The sequence below is a fragment of the Cyclopterus lumpus genome, chromosome 11, assembly GCF_009769545.1.
Source record: "Cyclopterus lumpus isolate fCycLum1 chromosome 11, fCycLum1.pri, whole genome shotgun sequence".
NCBI classification, from domain to species: domain Eukaryota; kingdom Metazoa; phylum Chordata; class Actinopteri; order Perciformes; family Cyclopteridae; genus Cyclopterus; species Cyclopterus lumpus.
In genome coordinates, this window is record NC_046976.1 from 13,251,661 (window position 1) to 13,267,968 (window position 16,308).

Genomic DNA, 16,308 nt, shown 5'->3' on the forward strand with positions numbered 1-16,308 from the left:
CTACAGAGCTTTACACTTTTATTTTTATGGGTTTTTTTCTTCAGTCATTTCTTGTTTACATTTAAGCAGCTTTTCTTTTATATAGAAAGACACTTTGACATCATTTACATGTCGCTCTGCTCACAACCTGTTGTCCCCCCATACAAAAAGGAAACGTTGGTCTCCACGTTACATACGAAAATATAATTTAAAAGCACTTGACAACAGACACGTTACAATACATTCACTGTACACAGTATATTGAAACCCCTCCCTCGCCGCCTCCTCCTGCACACAGCCTCCGCTCCTCCTCTCCCATATGTGTAATACTGCAATTGGACCCTGTGTAAATCTGAAACTATTGCCATGGTGACCGTGAAGCAGGGGATGGTTTTACGAGTGTTTGACAGAGCTCCAACGGCAGACTCTCAGTCTCCGTCCATCTAGACCCGTCTCGGCCACGGGAACTCTTCCCTGACGCCGAGAGGCAGGAATGAAGCTTTTCTATCGCACGCAAACCATTATCTCAGGGTTACTTTCGGGGTAAGAAGTTCATGGAACCACTTTGAAACTGATATCAAGATTTTGGGGATCTTGGTTCACTTATCAGTGCTTCAGAATAGACGTGGCTGTCTTTCAGGCACACACACACACACTTGTGCTTTTTGTTAGGTAGCACGCTAATTGAAGGCATTGTAAGTACAGTACAGGCGTATGATAATTACAATAATAAGAACAGTATGTTTAAAAAAAATAATGAAATAAACACATAGCAGAAACAATTATGTGGAAAATGAAGTATCAAAAAGTCTTATAAAAAGTCTCCTTGCCATGCAAACCATGTGGTTTGCATGGCAACAGCAGCCTGGAGGACAGGAGGGTGTGTGCATGTCAGAGGTCACTGTACCCTTCAAAAAGAGCGAAGGAGAAAGAAACTCATTCGTTGAGCATTCTGCAGATTTAAAACTTTGTGCACGATGTGGAAAATGATGTTATGAAACAATGTGTGTTGGCACGCAGCAGCTTTACTGCAACGCTCTTGTTTTTCTTAGAGGCAATGAATGATGAATTCCCAGTCAGGGGCAACGAGTTGGCTACCGCTACACAACATAACGCAACACCGCTAGCCATCCTGCTCCACAGGAGTCGAACCAGCGGCATGGCACACACACAACACGACAGGTCAGACCACTGAAACACAGAATACAGTAACACTCTATAGCTGATGACTTGGATACTGCTGAAAAAACACACACATCCGTACAATGAACTGGAATGCTCTCGTCTACAACACAGACGCACACACACACACACACACACACACACACACACACACACACAACGGGTTGTAGGTGGTAATCTCTTTCAAATACAAATCTTCTTTCACACAATACTCCTCTCTTCACGACACAGAAAGCATGCATGAACACATTCCGTCGATGTACATCCACTCATGCGCACATTTTGGAGGAGCAATGAAGAAGAAAATCATTGCCACACATTTGGCGACCTCCAGGGTGAAACCATTATTACTCCCGCCCCCTACCTACCCACCCACCAAACATCCCTCCCCTCCCCCCTCATCAGGCACATGGTATGGTCAGTGTTTGGCAGTGGAGAGCTGTTGGCAACATCATGGAAAAAAACTAAACAACAAAGATCTTGGCAACTGGAATACAGAATGATGCTTAACCGGCTTTCCCGGCTAAGTCTCTTGAACACAGCTCTGGCACTCTGAATGAGGAAACACTGGAGATATGAAATACATGGATGGCTTTCCGTGGGGATGACATGTTCAAGATATGGATCGTGTTCTCATAGGTTCCTTCCTGATCAACAGTAAAACATCGCACACAATTCAGAGTGTCAAACCGAAAGGCCTTTTGGCTCTATATCTAGAGGTGTGGTGGGAGAAAACTCTCCAAACCTAAAGTCAGCCAGCTGTTTGACCTTGACCCGGCTGAGCAAATAAGGAATGAAAGTAACTCTTACTGACACCGAAGAGAATGAAAACACTGACAAAAATATAAAAAATATATCAAATAAAGCTTGAAAATAAAGTGTAACTATTTATGTATATGCTCATGAATACCTTTATATATTTATTATGTACACATACATATCTGTCTATTGTTTATATATCAATATATCTATTTAAAGTATAACTTAACTCTCGCACTGAAACCCTCAGAAGTTACTGCGAAGGCACAGATCTAAGCTCAGTGAACTCTGCATCGAACGAAAAGGGAATGAAACAACCACTGAACTCAGATCAGCACTAATGTCAACTTCATCCCACTCAAAGACAGTAGGGAAAGGGGCAGGGCTTGGTTGCACTTCCTGTTTCACATCTTTTACGTTTCCCATCTTTCATATCGTTTGTTTTTGTGTTTTTTCTTTCTGTTTTTTACATTTAGCACCTTATGTAAGTCAAACAAAATATAGAAAAAAATAACGTGATAGCATATACGAATGTGCAAATGTACAACAATGAAAATACTACAAAGATACATTTCTTTCTCAAAATACAATTGATATAACATGGATAGAAAACAAAGTATGTAAAACATACAAACAAAAAAGATGAAACAAGAAAATTAAAGCACACACATGATCCTTTAGTGTGAAGGGATGGGGATAAAGGGAAGTCAGGACAGGGCTATGTTTGGGGCAGAGATCGGTGGGATCTTGGGCTCTAGCCTTGAATCTTGCGCAGGATCTCGGTGGAGACAGGCGGGTGGAAGTTGATGGTGTGGTGTCTCAGGCCCTGCGAGGTCTTGTAGCTCTTGCCACAGCGACACTTAAAGGGTTTCCTCACGCGGATCTGCGTGCGGTGACCATTCTTGGCGTGGTACTTGATACCGTTCACATTCTGACGAGACAGGGAAGAGAGGATACATTACAAAAGTCGCGAAGAGTAACAAGCACCCTTTCTACACAAACCCATGTGTGACACACAGTAGTGGACACGCAACGCGACCTGTGTGCGACCATGGATGTATAAAAGGGAACTGGATACAGCGTTGGAGTCAGGGCACCGTTCATTCCTTTAAAAGTTGCTCAGATGGCACATGAAGCCTAACAAAATTAATAACTTTATCATTTCAAACCGAATGATTTAAATAAGGGCTATTTAAGTGGTCATACTGGGAAGTTGATTTTAAAGCTTTTGCGGAAAACAACTTTTTCCCACAGACATACATCGGGAAAGTCTGTGGGAAAAAATTTGTTTCGGCCCAAAAGCATCACAAGACAAACCCGGAAGTTGTAATTTCACGGTTATGTCAAACTGGCCTCAAAGCCTGGTGCTCTTGCTGGGGGCTTGTGTGCGACACTTTCATACCAGACTGCGATCACGGGTTGATTTTCTTATTGAGATAAACAGCTGCTGGCAGTAGCCGTATTAACACTTGCTACAATAATTCAAAATGGTCACCACAAGTGAACGCATGCCAGTGGTACAGGACAGTGCAATGATCATTACCCTGCCCGTAAACTTGTGCCGTAGCAGTTGCTTAATTACTACTCACTACTGATAACTTTATAATAATTCTAGTTACATTAAAGTTACATTATTACTGAAACTCCTATATACCATTTTAAATCAAATGTCAGACCTGCAACAAAATATTGTTGCATACTTGGATGACAAATCTGAAAAATGTGTTATCTGGTTGGATAACACATGTGGACTCTTTCAGATCAACAACAAATGTGACTTCATCCCACGTTACTGTTTTGGTCTGAATTAGGTTTTTGTTACCAGCCGTGATAAAATTCAACCAAAGCAAATATACCATGATCAATTTATCACTGCTTCTATTCGTGCATCCTTGATTTATAATGTGGTTTTTAAAATATTATGTCCAGACATGTGATACTCAGACAAAAGCTCTAGTGTTGACGTCATCAGAAACAACTAAACCTTGTGTCCCATGGCAGGGTCGGGCCTTACCTTGTATCTCTTCTTGCAGCCGGGGACGGGGCAGGCGAACGGCTTCTCCTCTCCCCCATTCATGCACATGGAGCTGAGGATGGACTCGGAGCTGATGGCGCTTTCTGTGGTCCACGACTCATCGCTGTCCGACTCCTCATAGTCTACCTCCTCCTCATCATACTCACTGCCTGGAGACACGATGGAGACACGAAGAACAATAAAAAGATGAAATCGATCATTATGGGGTTATGACCCAAAATTACATCATGCCTTGGGAATTTACCAAACATAAATTATTTGTGACTTTTTATTAATACCTCTCTCTATATTCTGCTGCGTTCTGTAATGCATGAGCCGCCCACTTGCCATTGAAAGCGGGCAGACAAAACAGCAGTCGTGTGTGCGTGTGTATGTGTGCTTCTGTGTATGCCTGTGAGTCAAAACGCAGGGTTTGGCACTGTTAAAGAGATCATTAAGTGGGAGTGATCCCCATTGCTCAGCCTGGAAAAAGTACATTTTCCACTCACATGCTAACACACACAAACACACACTAATACACACACTTAAAGGCCCACTGACCCCCCACCATCTCACAGGAAATGCTGCACCTCAGCATGAGGAAATGGATGGCACCCTGGCACATGTCGAAAGAGGGTGTGTGTGTGTGTGTGTGTGTGTGTAGCCGTGCTGGTGTATAAGCCCAGACCTAACACTACGTTTGGAACCATTTGGGCTGGAATTGGACATCTGCTTCTAGGCCGTGCAACACACGGCCCCATGCGAACACACAGCGTGACAGCTGCTATGTAATTAGCAGAGTGTTGACTGGTCTGCTCACTGCAGGAGCCACCGAAGCCAAAACACTAACTCACACACGGCAGTAGACAGTAGTTGGGCTTTGAGCCTCTTCTGGTTTCCATTTTCTTCTTGATTCAAACATATGAGGAAAAATGGCCAGTTTGCATTACTGAATAAAAATATGTTCTTCTGCAGTAGCCAGGTACGAAATAAGCTGCATTGTATTTACATTACAAAAATCTTCATCTGCTCATCTGAATGCGGTCTGAATTTGATAAATGGGTTCCTGGTGGCGTAAAACATAACCGTGAGCTTTTTCTATTCGGAGAGTTGATTTACATAATTCCGTTTCAACAGCTCCAGTTACTCCGCAAGTACAAACATACGGTCAAACAGACATTTCGACAAACACACCTGTCGTACCTGTAGGTGTGCTACTGCGGAAGGAGGAGGAGGGGGTGATGGGGGGTGTGACGGGAGGCGTCAGGTTACCGCTGGTGTGTCGAGGAGGCGTGGCCGTGCTATTCCTGGATACTCCGCCAGTGAGGGACAGGGACAGTTTGGGCGTGGCCTTCTTCTTCATGGTCTCCTGCTCCCGGCGCGCTGCATCCGTCATGAACCTGATTGCACCCAACGGTGGTGAAGAACACGGTGAAGCCCCTGAATCTAATATAATTTACCAACATGATATCAACTTGATTTCCTTATTAATGGAGGCAACGCAGGTGAACTTCCTGAAATCCAAAACTTAATTCAAAGGAAATATACCTGTATAATTCTGGTGAATTACAACGTGGGTCCTAATTTCTTTGGCCATTGTTTTTTTGGTCAGTTATGATAACTCTATGCAAAGTAATTAACTTAGAACACACGGACATCGTTACAATAAAGTCAAATGGGGACGTACATAAGGAGTGACACCGACTGACAGGATATGCCCCATTATTTTGAAGGTAAAACTAAACTAAAACACGTTGGCCACGAACCCTTATTGCACAAGAAAGAATGTGCAGGTACATCTATAACAAGTGCAAGAGGGGGAAAGCTAGAAGCTGTGGTGGATGTTTATAACAAACCATATTGTCGATAATCTGACAAATCGCCTTTGTTTTATCTCCCAAATATGTTCAGGTTTGTAGCCCGTCTGATCGGCTGACTGCTGGTGTTCCTTGCCCCGTCTAACTTCTTTTTAGCAATGCTGCCGAATCTCAGCAATGCCATTGGTGAGCACAGTGATATTTTTACTGAAAGGAACGATGGTGAAAACTACAACAATATAACCAGTTTAGTTGTGATTAACTAGATTTAACTTTAATAAACACTATATACTTTTTTAGATATTACTTTTGTTCGTGCTTTGTGACGTTCTATAGGGTTATTTGTTGCTATATTATAATCATTTAAGGTGTCGTCTAATTATGGCTGTTCTGTGCACTGGTGCTAAGAGAGGGAAGTCTAAGGTTTGACGAGACATAATTGAGCTGCTGAATGAGCCGCCCCTTCAAATATACAGTCGTCACAACATTGTACAGTAAACACGGGTGACATTTACAACCTCACCACTCGAACAATTACCACAGAAAACAAACCTAGCTCTCTCTATTTTACCGTTATCTTTCTCAACGCTGCGTCTTGGAGTGATTTAACGGTGCATGAAGTGGAATGTGACACATCGGTTCACCACACAAAAACACACACATATGCAATAATCCTGAAAGGCAGCCTTTGGCGGTGCACAAGGAATTAGGAGTGATTGTCTTGTGTGGTTGTGTGCTGGTCTGTGGATGAGTCACTGCTCTGTCTATGGGAAGACATCAATCATTTGAGCTGCTCTCCGCAAGCCACATATTCTCTCACACTCACTCACTCACACTGGTGGAGCAATGCTGCCCTCTGTAGACATCTTTGCTTCGGTCTGTGTGTGTGTGTGTGTGTGTGTGTGTTGGTGTGCGTATGTGTGTGCGTGTATTTGTATGTGTGTACCTGTTGATGTAGCTTAGGGCCAGATAAGTGGGCTGCTGTTGCTCCTGCTTCTCCAGGACCCGCGGATCTGTGTCTGAGAGAGAGAAAGAAAGAGAGATGGAGACATTCAGATTAATCACTGCTCTCTCTGGAGGGAAAATGTTGCTTGAATACTCTTAGTATGTAGCTGACTCATACATCTATTCTTCCTGCCAGACTGGCTGATAGATTGCAGGATGTTTCTCACACTACATTCTCTGTATTAGTCCATAATATGCAAGAGCCTGCAGATACATTTCAGATACTTGTGGCACATTATTGCGCCAAGCTGTCTGTAATTTAGGAATGCCTTTCCCAAAGTGACCAGAGGCTGATTAATCATTGCTGGAGTCTGAATGTGGCGAAGAAGAAATTTGTCCAAGAGTGAAAAAGCGACTTGGAGGCTGTGATGAATGTACACAGTGTATTACTCAACACACACACACACACACACACACACACACACACACACACACACACACACACACACACACACACACACACACACACACACACACACACACACACACACACACACACACACACACACACACACACACACACACACACACACACACACACACACACACTTTCCAGTTGAGTTGCTAGGTCAGAAACACTACAGTAGTCACAACTTCCACTGCCTGAGGGAAGCAGCTTTAACTTCAAAGCCCCACCTCCCACCCCCTGGAAAACAGGAGCAAGTGTGCATGAAAACCCTGCGGGTGGGTGCATCCTCAAAGTACCAGTGCCATCAAGTGTTCAACGGTGGAACATTCAGAGAGATCCACACTAAAAAGTAGGTTTTAGCCATGGCATGCATGGCTGTGCTTGCGTGAGTGTATGTGTGTGTGCATGTAGGCATAATTGCTGCTTTATATGTAATGGTAAGCAGATGTATTGCAATTCAGATCCAAGAACTGGATCATCACTGTGCAACAATTAACAACACACTCCTGGACGCGCATTCCAACTAATCCCATGTGCGTGCGTGTTTTTGCGTGTTGGCCTTCTTAGTCCTTTAGTTTCAGGCTTTCACACCTCATAATTAAAAAAGAATGCAGACTTCCCACAGTGCAGGAAAACACCAAGGAGACCAGCAAACACGAAAACAACCTAGAAAAACATTAACACTACCACTGCTGCATTGTACAGTAGAATCTTTTACATTTGACTTTATGTAAAAGCACTGAAGAGGCTAGATGAGGGAAAAAGATAGAAGGGCCATGCATCCATAAACACACACAAATCCGAGGTGGTCCACAGAGGTGGTCTTCAACAGTCTTTTATAGCTAAGCCTTAATAATCCTACCTGCTGCTCAGATGTAGAGACCAGAGCTCTCTGAGCATGCATTAGCACACACACACACACACACACACACACACACACACAAACACAAACACTAAAACAACACACCTCAACCTACACCACTGACAAGGCTGAGTCAGAAAACATGACAATGAAAGCAAGCTGCATCTTAAAGTCTGACCTCTTTAAATCCACTGAGTTTGAATATTTTTGTGTAGTTCAGTAAGCTATGTTTAAGTCAAGCCAAGTAGGTAAGGGCATTCCTTGCTTGTTTCACTCTGCAGAAACTATCAAAAAATAACCTCCGAAATGTATCAATGTATCAATCAAAAGAAAGTGCCGTTATTCAGAATAGCCATGAACACTGTAACAGTAGCAGGCAGCTACATTTGCCATTCAGGCAAATGTTTGGCAGCAAGGTATAAAAAAACAAGAACGAGAACAAATAATGCCAGAGGTAATAACTCGGGATGTACAAGAAGCTCCGGTCTTTGCTTTAAGATGAGGTAAGTGTGTGCATGTGTGTGTAGAGAAGGGGGAGGAGGGCCGGGTGTTGGTGAAAATGGAGTAAGCCAGGTGCGGAGAGCGAGAGAGCTGCAGTAAATGTTCACCGGCTTTATGACTTCCGCTCACCTAGCAGGACAGGAAGCTAACACGCTGCTGATCCTGCCGCTGGAGCAGGAGGCGACCCGCACATACACACTCACACACATATTTAGACACAGACACTAAACTAAATGAAGAGACACATTCAATGATTTCATTCAGAGGTTTTACATTGAACTGACAAGGTGCTTTGCAAGCGGCCTGCTTTTTGAGTTTTCCTTCTGCATGTGTGGGTTTCAATGCATGTGTCCTGCATGTCTGAGTCTCCAGGGTCTATAAATATCTCCCTAATTCACATTCCTGTCATTAAAAGCAGCAACCAATCAACTGCATCTCCACTCATCTCAACACAGGCATCCATCTCTCACCAACAGTACACTGCTGCCCCCTGCTGAATACCCACTGTGTGCATGTGTCCACATGCATGTGCACATGTGTATAGGTCTGCACATGTGTATAGGTCTGCACATGTGTATAGGTCTTTCCATGTGTCTTTCCATGTGTGTATGTGTTGAAACCAGGCCAAGAATGCATGGCTTGTTTTGCAGGCTGCTAATTAAGCCACAGAGAGCATTTTAACGTGTTTCTAGAGCAGCAGGCAACCGGATGGAGGGAGAGGAGAGGAGGAGGAGGAGAAGGGGGGGATATGGGTGGGGGAAAAGGCAAACTTCTCTGTAATTACACTTCCCAGTGCTTGGCGGGGCGCTCGGGCCCTGCGACTTCCGAAAGGCAATCTGTGTGACTATGTGTATGCGGATGTATGTGTAGCGTGAAAAGAGAGGGCCTGTAGTTTCCAGTTTGGGATGCCAATCCACTAATTGCTCCGCTACACCCTGACAGGTCATTTAGGAAGTACATTGAAACACTCTCTCTCACATGCACAAACACACGCCACTTCCCAGCTCACACCTCTGGAAGAGGGATAGGAAACAATCTGGCACGGGCTAAATGTTTTACATCATCATCATATCAATAAGGGTATTTTGTTATACTGATTAATATCACACAATATGGCAAATGTATGAAAAATCAATCAATCATAAATTCGGTCAACAGGTAATATCTTGATTATCAATTCATTATTTGTGTAATTTTTCAGTTTCTCAGTTGAGGTGATTTGCAGCTTCTCTGCATCGTTGAGAACATTCAACATAACTGAATATGTTGTGGTGGTTTTGGACTGTTGGTCGGACAAAACAAGACATCTGATGCATCACCATGGACTTTAGGGTTTTGTGATATGGGATGCCGTTCAGTATTCTGTGACTGTTCATAGACGGAATAAATCATCAGTTCATCAATCATATAATCACTAGGCCAATGATCAAGAATTAGAGTTAGTTGCTGAAAAGTAAAACCTATGCAGAGGAGCCTTAAACTTGCATTATTTCTAATAGCCAGCAGGTGGCGACTACTTATTCTCATGTCCATATAGTGTAGATAAGATGATAACATAAAAACAATCACGGTAATGTTCATATATTGTACAGTAAGTTCACATATTGGATTGTATAGTGATTATTGTGACAGGCCTTTGACTAACAGTCCAGAACTATACGACAAAGAAAAGCAGAGAATCTTCAAAACAGTTTTCTATTTCTATTAGAAATTACTTAACCTATTTAACTATTATAAAACATGTTAAATATCCATTTTATGTTGATTAGCTTGTGTATTTATCAACTAATCATTCAGCTCTAAAGATTACACCGCAAAATGATTTCATCTTGATGTTAATTATTGCTCAGACTTACTGGCAACATCAAAGAAACGAATGCAAAGACGTATTCTGGTAATTCCTCTGATATGCAATTATGTCATTATTTGAAGGGAAGGTTTTTTTCTGTCCGTCTAAACAAGTATAAACTGCTTCACCGTATTGTGTTTACATTTGCCTTTTCTTTGAGCAAAGGAAAACCGCCAAACTTTGCCGGTGGGCTGAGTGATTAGGTATTTAATTATATACGTATATCAATTATCTGCATGCTTTAGCAGAGACTGCATTATTACAACACAACGCTGACCTGAGTCATCTTGTCAAGTCCCACCTCAGTCTTTGATTCCAGCTATAAAACCAAGTCCAAGTGAACAAAAATCAAAGTTAATTAGGTCTAAACAAAGCTGAGATGTTTGGCATTTCCCTGTGCCCGACCCCTTATTTCTCCTCCCTTAACCTTCTCTTTCAAATCTCTTTTCCCCACTGTTAATCTCTTTCTCCCTCCCCCTCCTTCCCAGCTCCTATTTGTTGAGGTAAGAGGCAGGTATGTGCTTGTGCAGGTGGGAACACAGCACAGTACTGCACACAGGTAGATGAGCCTGACATCACTGCATTCCTCAGAGCTTACCTAGAGTCACCACACAAAGCCTGAGCTATACAAAACACCTAACCCATTTCCTCTTGCATGCAGCTGTAATCTAAACAGTGCTGGTATGTTATTGGAAGGCTGCTATCTTTTTCTTCTGGGATGAGGTCAGCGCTAACGACCCACACATTACCTCATTTTCTCACGGAAAAGATCACGACAGGCGCATCTGGTTTGTTTGCTGCCAGTTATTGTGTGCTGTGTCAGAGGAGGCATACGTCCAAATAAGATACAAGTTGAGATCATTGACATACAGGCAGGAACAATAAATTTAACTTTTGGGCGATGTAGCACATAGGATCTCCAGCCACAAGAGGGCAGCACAGTCTACGATAATGAACCAATTGTTTCTAGCACAGACCTACACCACCCTGACTTCAGACCCACTGACTCACTTTTACAGCTGTTTACATCTGATAGCACAAACCTGTTGTCACATCTGGATTATCTGATTGATTGTGAGTGCCGGCTTTTTCATAATCTCTTTGCACACAGCAGGGTCAACCACAAGCAAGGTTATCTGCAAAGCTTCAAACAGTTTATCTGAAGTCCCACGTGAAGGAACTAGGGGGATCAAATTAGCTTATCTTTTCATTGATTGTTGATCACACTTTTGCTGCACCATTTCAAAACCTAAAAGGGAAGTCACAGCAAAATGCCCCTAACCCCTCTCACCTCAATCTGTCACACTTATCACTGTGGTAACTGATCTGCGAGTAGTATTGATTTGACTGTGTGTGATCTTGATGCTGCTGATGACCAACCGCGGTACGAACTGGCAGAGGGGGAACTCATTAATCCAAGCTATCTAACTGGTAAACTGCCATTCCCCTAGGTTGACGGCTGGGGTCAAAGGTCAAGCTAAAAGCCAGATGGGGCATACATCAAGGTGGGGCATGGCTGTGTGACTGAACGGACGATATCTGTTCCTGCATTTCTGTCATACTGTCCTTGGATTAGCTTTCTGATTGGTTTGGGGTTTTTGTCAGAAGATATATAGTGTTACAAAAAAATAAAATGGTCATTCATTGGATTTGGTTAATTTGCAAGTAATCTACGGAGCATATGGTCAGATCAAGAAGGGTCCAGAACCCCAACACCCACACTCACTTTCTCTTCACTCACAGCAGTCACACAAAACTTTACCCCATTTTATTCATTTTTTTACACATCAGTCCTGCCACACATGTGATGTGACAACATCACACGTCGGTTGCCCTCACCACAGCTAGCGTCTGGGTAGCGCTCTTTGTTAGTGAGACAGCAGGTGTGCAATAACTCAGCCAATATACTGCCCCCAACCCCTTTGGAGACGGCCAGTTGCCATGGAGACTGGCTCAATGAAGCATCCATTCTACCCCCTCACCCCACCCTCTTCAAACAGCCTCCAGAGGATGGATACACACCACAAATATTTATTAGAATACATCAACTTTGTGACAGATTAGTGTGTGTGTTTTTTTGGTTCACAACTAATTCTTGCACACTGTAATTTGCAATGGTGGATTATAGGATAATCTTGTTTAAACAAAACGGATTTAAACTGTGCCATAAAAAGTGTTAAATATTTAACAAGAATGACATTGCATGGTACTAATTAGACTACATTTTAATCACTTTCCCGTTTAGATAAGGTGAATAGCAAAGGGGGCACTCACTCATCATCAAAAAACTAGGCAACGCTAATGACTGTTAATAATAGTGTATGTACTGCACCTGCATCTAAGAGAGGTACAGTAACTATATAACAGTGCAATTAAAATGTATTCCTTAAGGCCACATGTGTCACATGCATTGATGGGGAAAATAATAATAATATAATAATAAGTTAATAAATGTAACAATTATCACGAATACAGACAATTATTTGTATACTGAAGCACTACATCTGTCTTTGTTACCGAACAATACCTGTAAATAACTTGCATTAATATCATGCTATTCCAAACTAAGCAACACAGCAACTGTCAATGTATGATAGTGAGTCTATGCAAGGTGACAATAATCAGAGGGTTTACCCTCAGATGAAAATCTAACATAGGGGTGCAACAAGTTGACGCTCGTTGTATGTACAAGACAATATATGCAATTTCATTGCACGTCTGTCGCAAGATATGGGTCAATGGCAATTAAGTGGCGCAAGCATTATCGGATAGCGCTGCAAAAGGTGATGCCACGACGCGTAAAGACACCCGAGGTGACAAAAGCGACAGGCGGCTCGAGCCCCGCACCGCATCAGGCCTGCAAACGTAAACACACGAGACTTCTCGGTGGCGCTAGCCGTGAAACCGCTGCCTGGTCGGAATGCTAGTTGCACCTATGAGACCCTCCGCGGCCCTCGGAGTCGAGCAACCTATGCAAGAGGTGACTCGACACGGCAAATGTATGCAGACATACATCAAGCCGGTTCACGTATTTCGCGGAGAAGCGGTGTTTTTTCCCAAAAAAAAGGGAATTCAAGTCTCGTGTCGCTGAATAACTCGCTCTCCGACGAGCCTCGAGCGAGCCGCAAGGAATAGCGGAACGCACGCCTATTTGCAGTTCAGCTAACTAGCCAGGCAGCTAGCTAACGCCAGCTAGCAGCTCCCTCTCCTCCCCCCCCCCCCCCACCACCCCACCCCTACCCCCACCCTCCGGCCTGACTCACCGATGTGATTGTCCTCGATGTGGACGATGAGCTCGGCGAGAGTCTCGAACTGGAGACCGCAGCCCCCGAACCTGCAGGAATTGGAGAAGAAAGAAGCGGCGGCGATGCCCGTCATGTTTTCGGCGCTGGTGCATTCACCGGGCGGAGAGGTGGTGGGGAAGGGGTGGGGGAGACCGGGAGCCGGGGAGGTGAGCGAGGAGGTTGAGATTTTCGGGGTGGAAGCGCCGCAGAGCGCGGAGCAGACACCGGTCGGCCAGACAGGACAGCGGCGAACGCAACTGGGAGGCAGGCGGGGCGGTGGGGGTGGGGATGGGGGGGAGGGGGCTAGGCTACGTCACGACCTGTCTACCTGTTGGGATGTGTGCCCCCGCAGCCACTGTGTCATTAATATGAGGGCTATAGATGACACCAAACGCGCTGAAATAAATCAAAGTTACATCTTTGAATATTTACGCATGCGTAATAAAGACACCAAACACGTCTAACACACAGCTTTATGTATACCTGTTATGTATACATCTTTGTTATGAACAGACTTAAATTTATCAGTTTATTTCATATTTTGTCTTTTGTATTATGAACACCCATGTTGGTATATGTTTTGGTTATAGCACACATTTAAATTAATTGTAAATACCCCAATAATGTATATGTAAGGCATATATATAAGTGAATGCTTAATTGATGGAAATGGCTTAGCTGATTACAAATATTGAATATACAATATATTTGTATTACACTGTACAAGTTTAAATATAGTGACATATTGCCCTTCCCAGTGCTACAAACTTTTAAAACATCAAAATGGCCTCCAAATATTTGATGATTTGAGTCACTCATGGAACGCTGTACACTGAGAAATTAAGTAGTCATCCAAAAGATGTATGAAAGAGTAAATTGAATATAATATTAATTAATTTGATATAGTGTATTCCCTGTAGATGGCCAAATGACATATGTATGTACAAGGTCTAAATGTTTGTAACATTAACTGTAAACCACGTGTAGCAGGTAAGTTACTGTACATCTGTCCCAAAGCTGATGCTTAACCCGATCTGAGCACCACCCTGTAAATAAACATTCAAATAAGAGTCCCATTAGGATCGTAGAGCCTGCCAAAGAAAAAAGGCCTGAGCAGATCTGATCTGGGGGAGGAACCAAACTGCTGACCAGAGTCACCTCGTGGCAACATCATAGTCCCAGAATAACAACTGGTTGTGATCCGGACATGCGCTGACAATCTAAATTCTTTTCTTTATATTCATCATGTTAAAATGTTGGCCTACATTTATTCCCCCAAACATTCATTTGCAGTAATGTGTTCAGAAAACATGTATTCTGCTGAAATTCCTTGTCAATGTATTTTATGCCTCAGGTATTTTCTTTGAATGTCCTAAATAAAGCGAATGTTTTAAATGTTTATAAAACATATCAGCTTTAGCTTGCAACTGCTTCAGAAAAAAATCAATCATTTTTGGTATCATTTTAAATGATTGTAGTTTATTTTTCATCACTGTTGCAAAGTCACCCAGCAATAACTCTGGGTGTTAAAGTATAACTGCACATGTTGGTGCCTGTCAATATTTAAGATATAGCAGTTGCATAACCCATTTACAACAGCATCAATCACATCCATAAGATTTAAGGATTAATGTTGCCCTATAACGGCTCAGTGGGAAGGAGATAACTTATGTGGCTCCCAGAGAGAGGAGAATGTTCTTCAATCACAGATGTTGGCTAACCAGGGCCGGCTGGCCTGTGTTGGACCTGTTAATCGAGCGTTAACATGGCCTGTCATAAACCACTGGCCTGTGACTTCAAGCAAACAACCTGAAGACCTGGGAACACACTCTCTATTTTTTCTGACTGCCCTCTATACCCAACCTTTTGAAACACATCCACTTACATACAAAAACATGATACAAATTCACATTCACAGCTGCAAAGGAGTGCTCACCATTAAAAACACAAAACAACATGACATCCCCTGCGTCCACAGATGTACAGTATAGAAATCCAGTGACTTCATCAGCCTCACACAGATGTTCTCTCTTACACCACACACGCACGTAGACACACACTCAAGGTAAACACACTCATTACACACATATGCTGTATCAGAGCTGCAGTGACGCAGTTCACAACACCATTATGTATATGAGAAGTGGTAGCATGTGTTATGAAATGCAAGAGAGAAAGGCAGAGACTCAAAGCTAGTTTATGGTGCATGACATCATCTGATCTGAGGCCTGTGGGTGGCGCACAATGCAACAGTTTGGGATGGATTCTTAAACAAACTTGCATGTAATTTCTATTCATCAGCTTTTTTTACTCTGAAGACAAACTGTCCAACTAGTGTGACAGCCAACACACAACTTGCAGTGTACACGTGTTGTGCAGTGCGTGCGTGTAGTAGTTGTGTGTGTAGTAGTCAGCTCTTGAGTGGATGCAGTTGGATGTAAATTTAACTCCGACCAACACCTTACAAAATCAGATGACTGTAACTTGTATACATGTATCTGTTTCCAGATACTTTTTTAAAGTCCCACATTAGTCTGCACTTCACTGATAGAAATATACCATGTATCAAATCAGAACAGCTTGACAGCTGATGCCTGATTGGCAGATGTGTGATGTAGCTACAGTGAAGGTAATGCTACATGAGGTT

At 43.0% G+C, this 16,308-nt stretch overlaps 1 protein-coding gene across 1 annotated transcript; it reads right to left on the bottom strand.

Annotated features, from left to right (window-relative positions):
- Positions 1-3: 3 nt before the first annotated feature.
- LOC117738980 (juxtaposed with another zinc finger protein 1-like) lies at positions 4-13,914 on the bottom strand. Its single transcript, XM_034545195.1, has 5 exons — positions 13,641-13,914; positions 6,698-6,770; positions 5,138-5,334; positions 3,935-4,104; positions 4-2,851 (listed from the first exon to the last, which is right to left on the bottom strand). Exons 1-5 carry the CDS (start codon positions 13,753-13,755, stop codon positions 2,675-2,677), a joined length of 732 nt encoding a protein of 243 aa, XP_034401086.1. The 5' UTR covers positions 13,756-13,914; the 3' UTR covers positions 4-2,674.
- Positions 13,915-16,308: the final 2,394 nt, after the last annotated feature.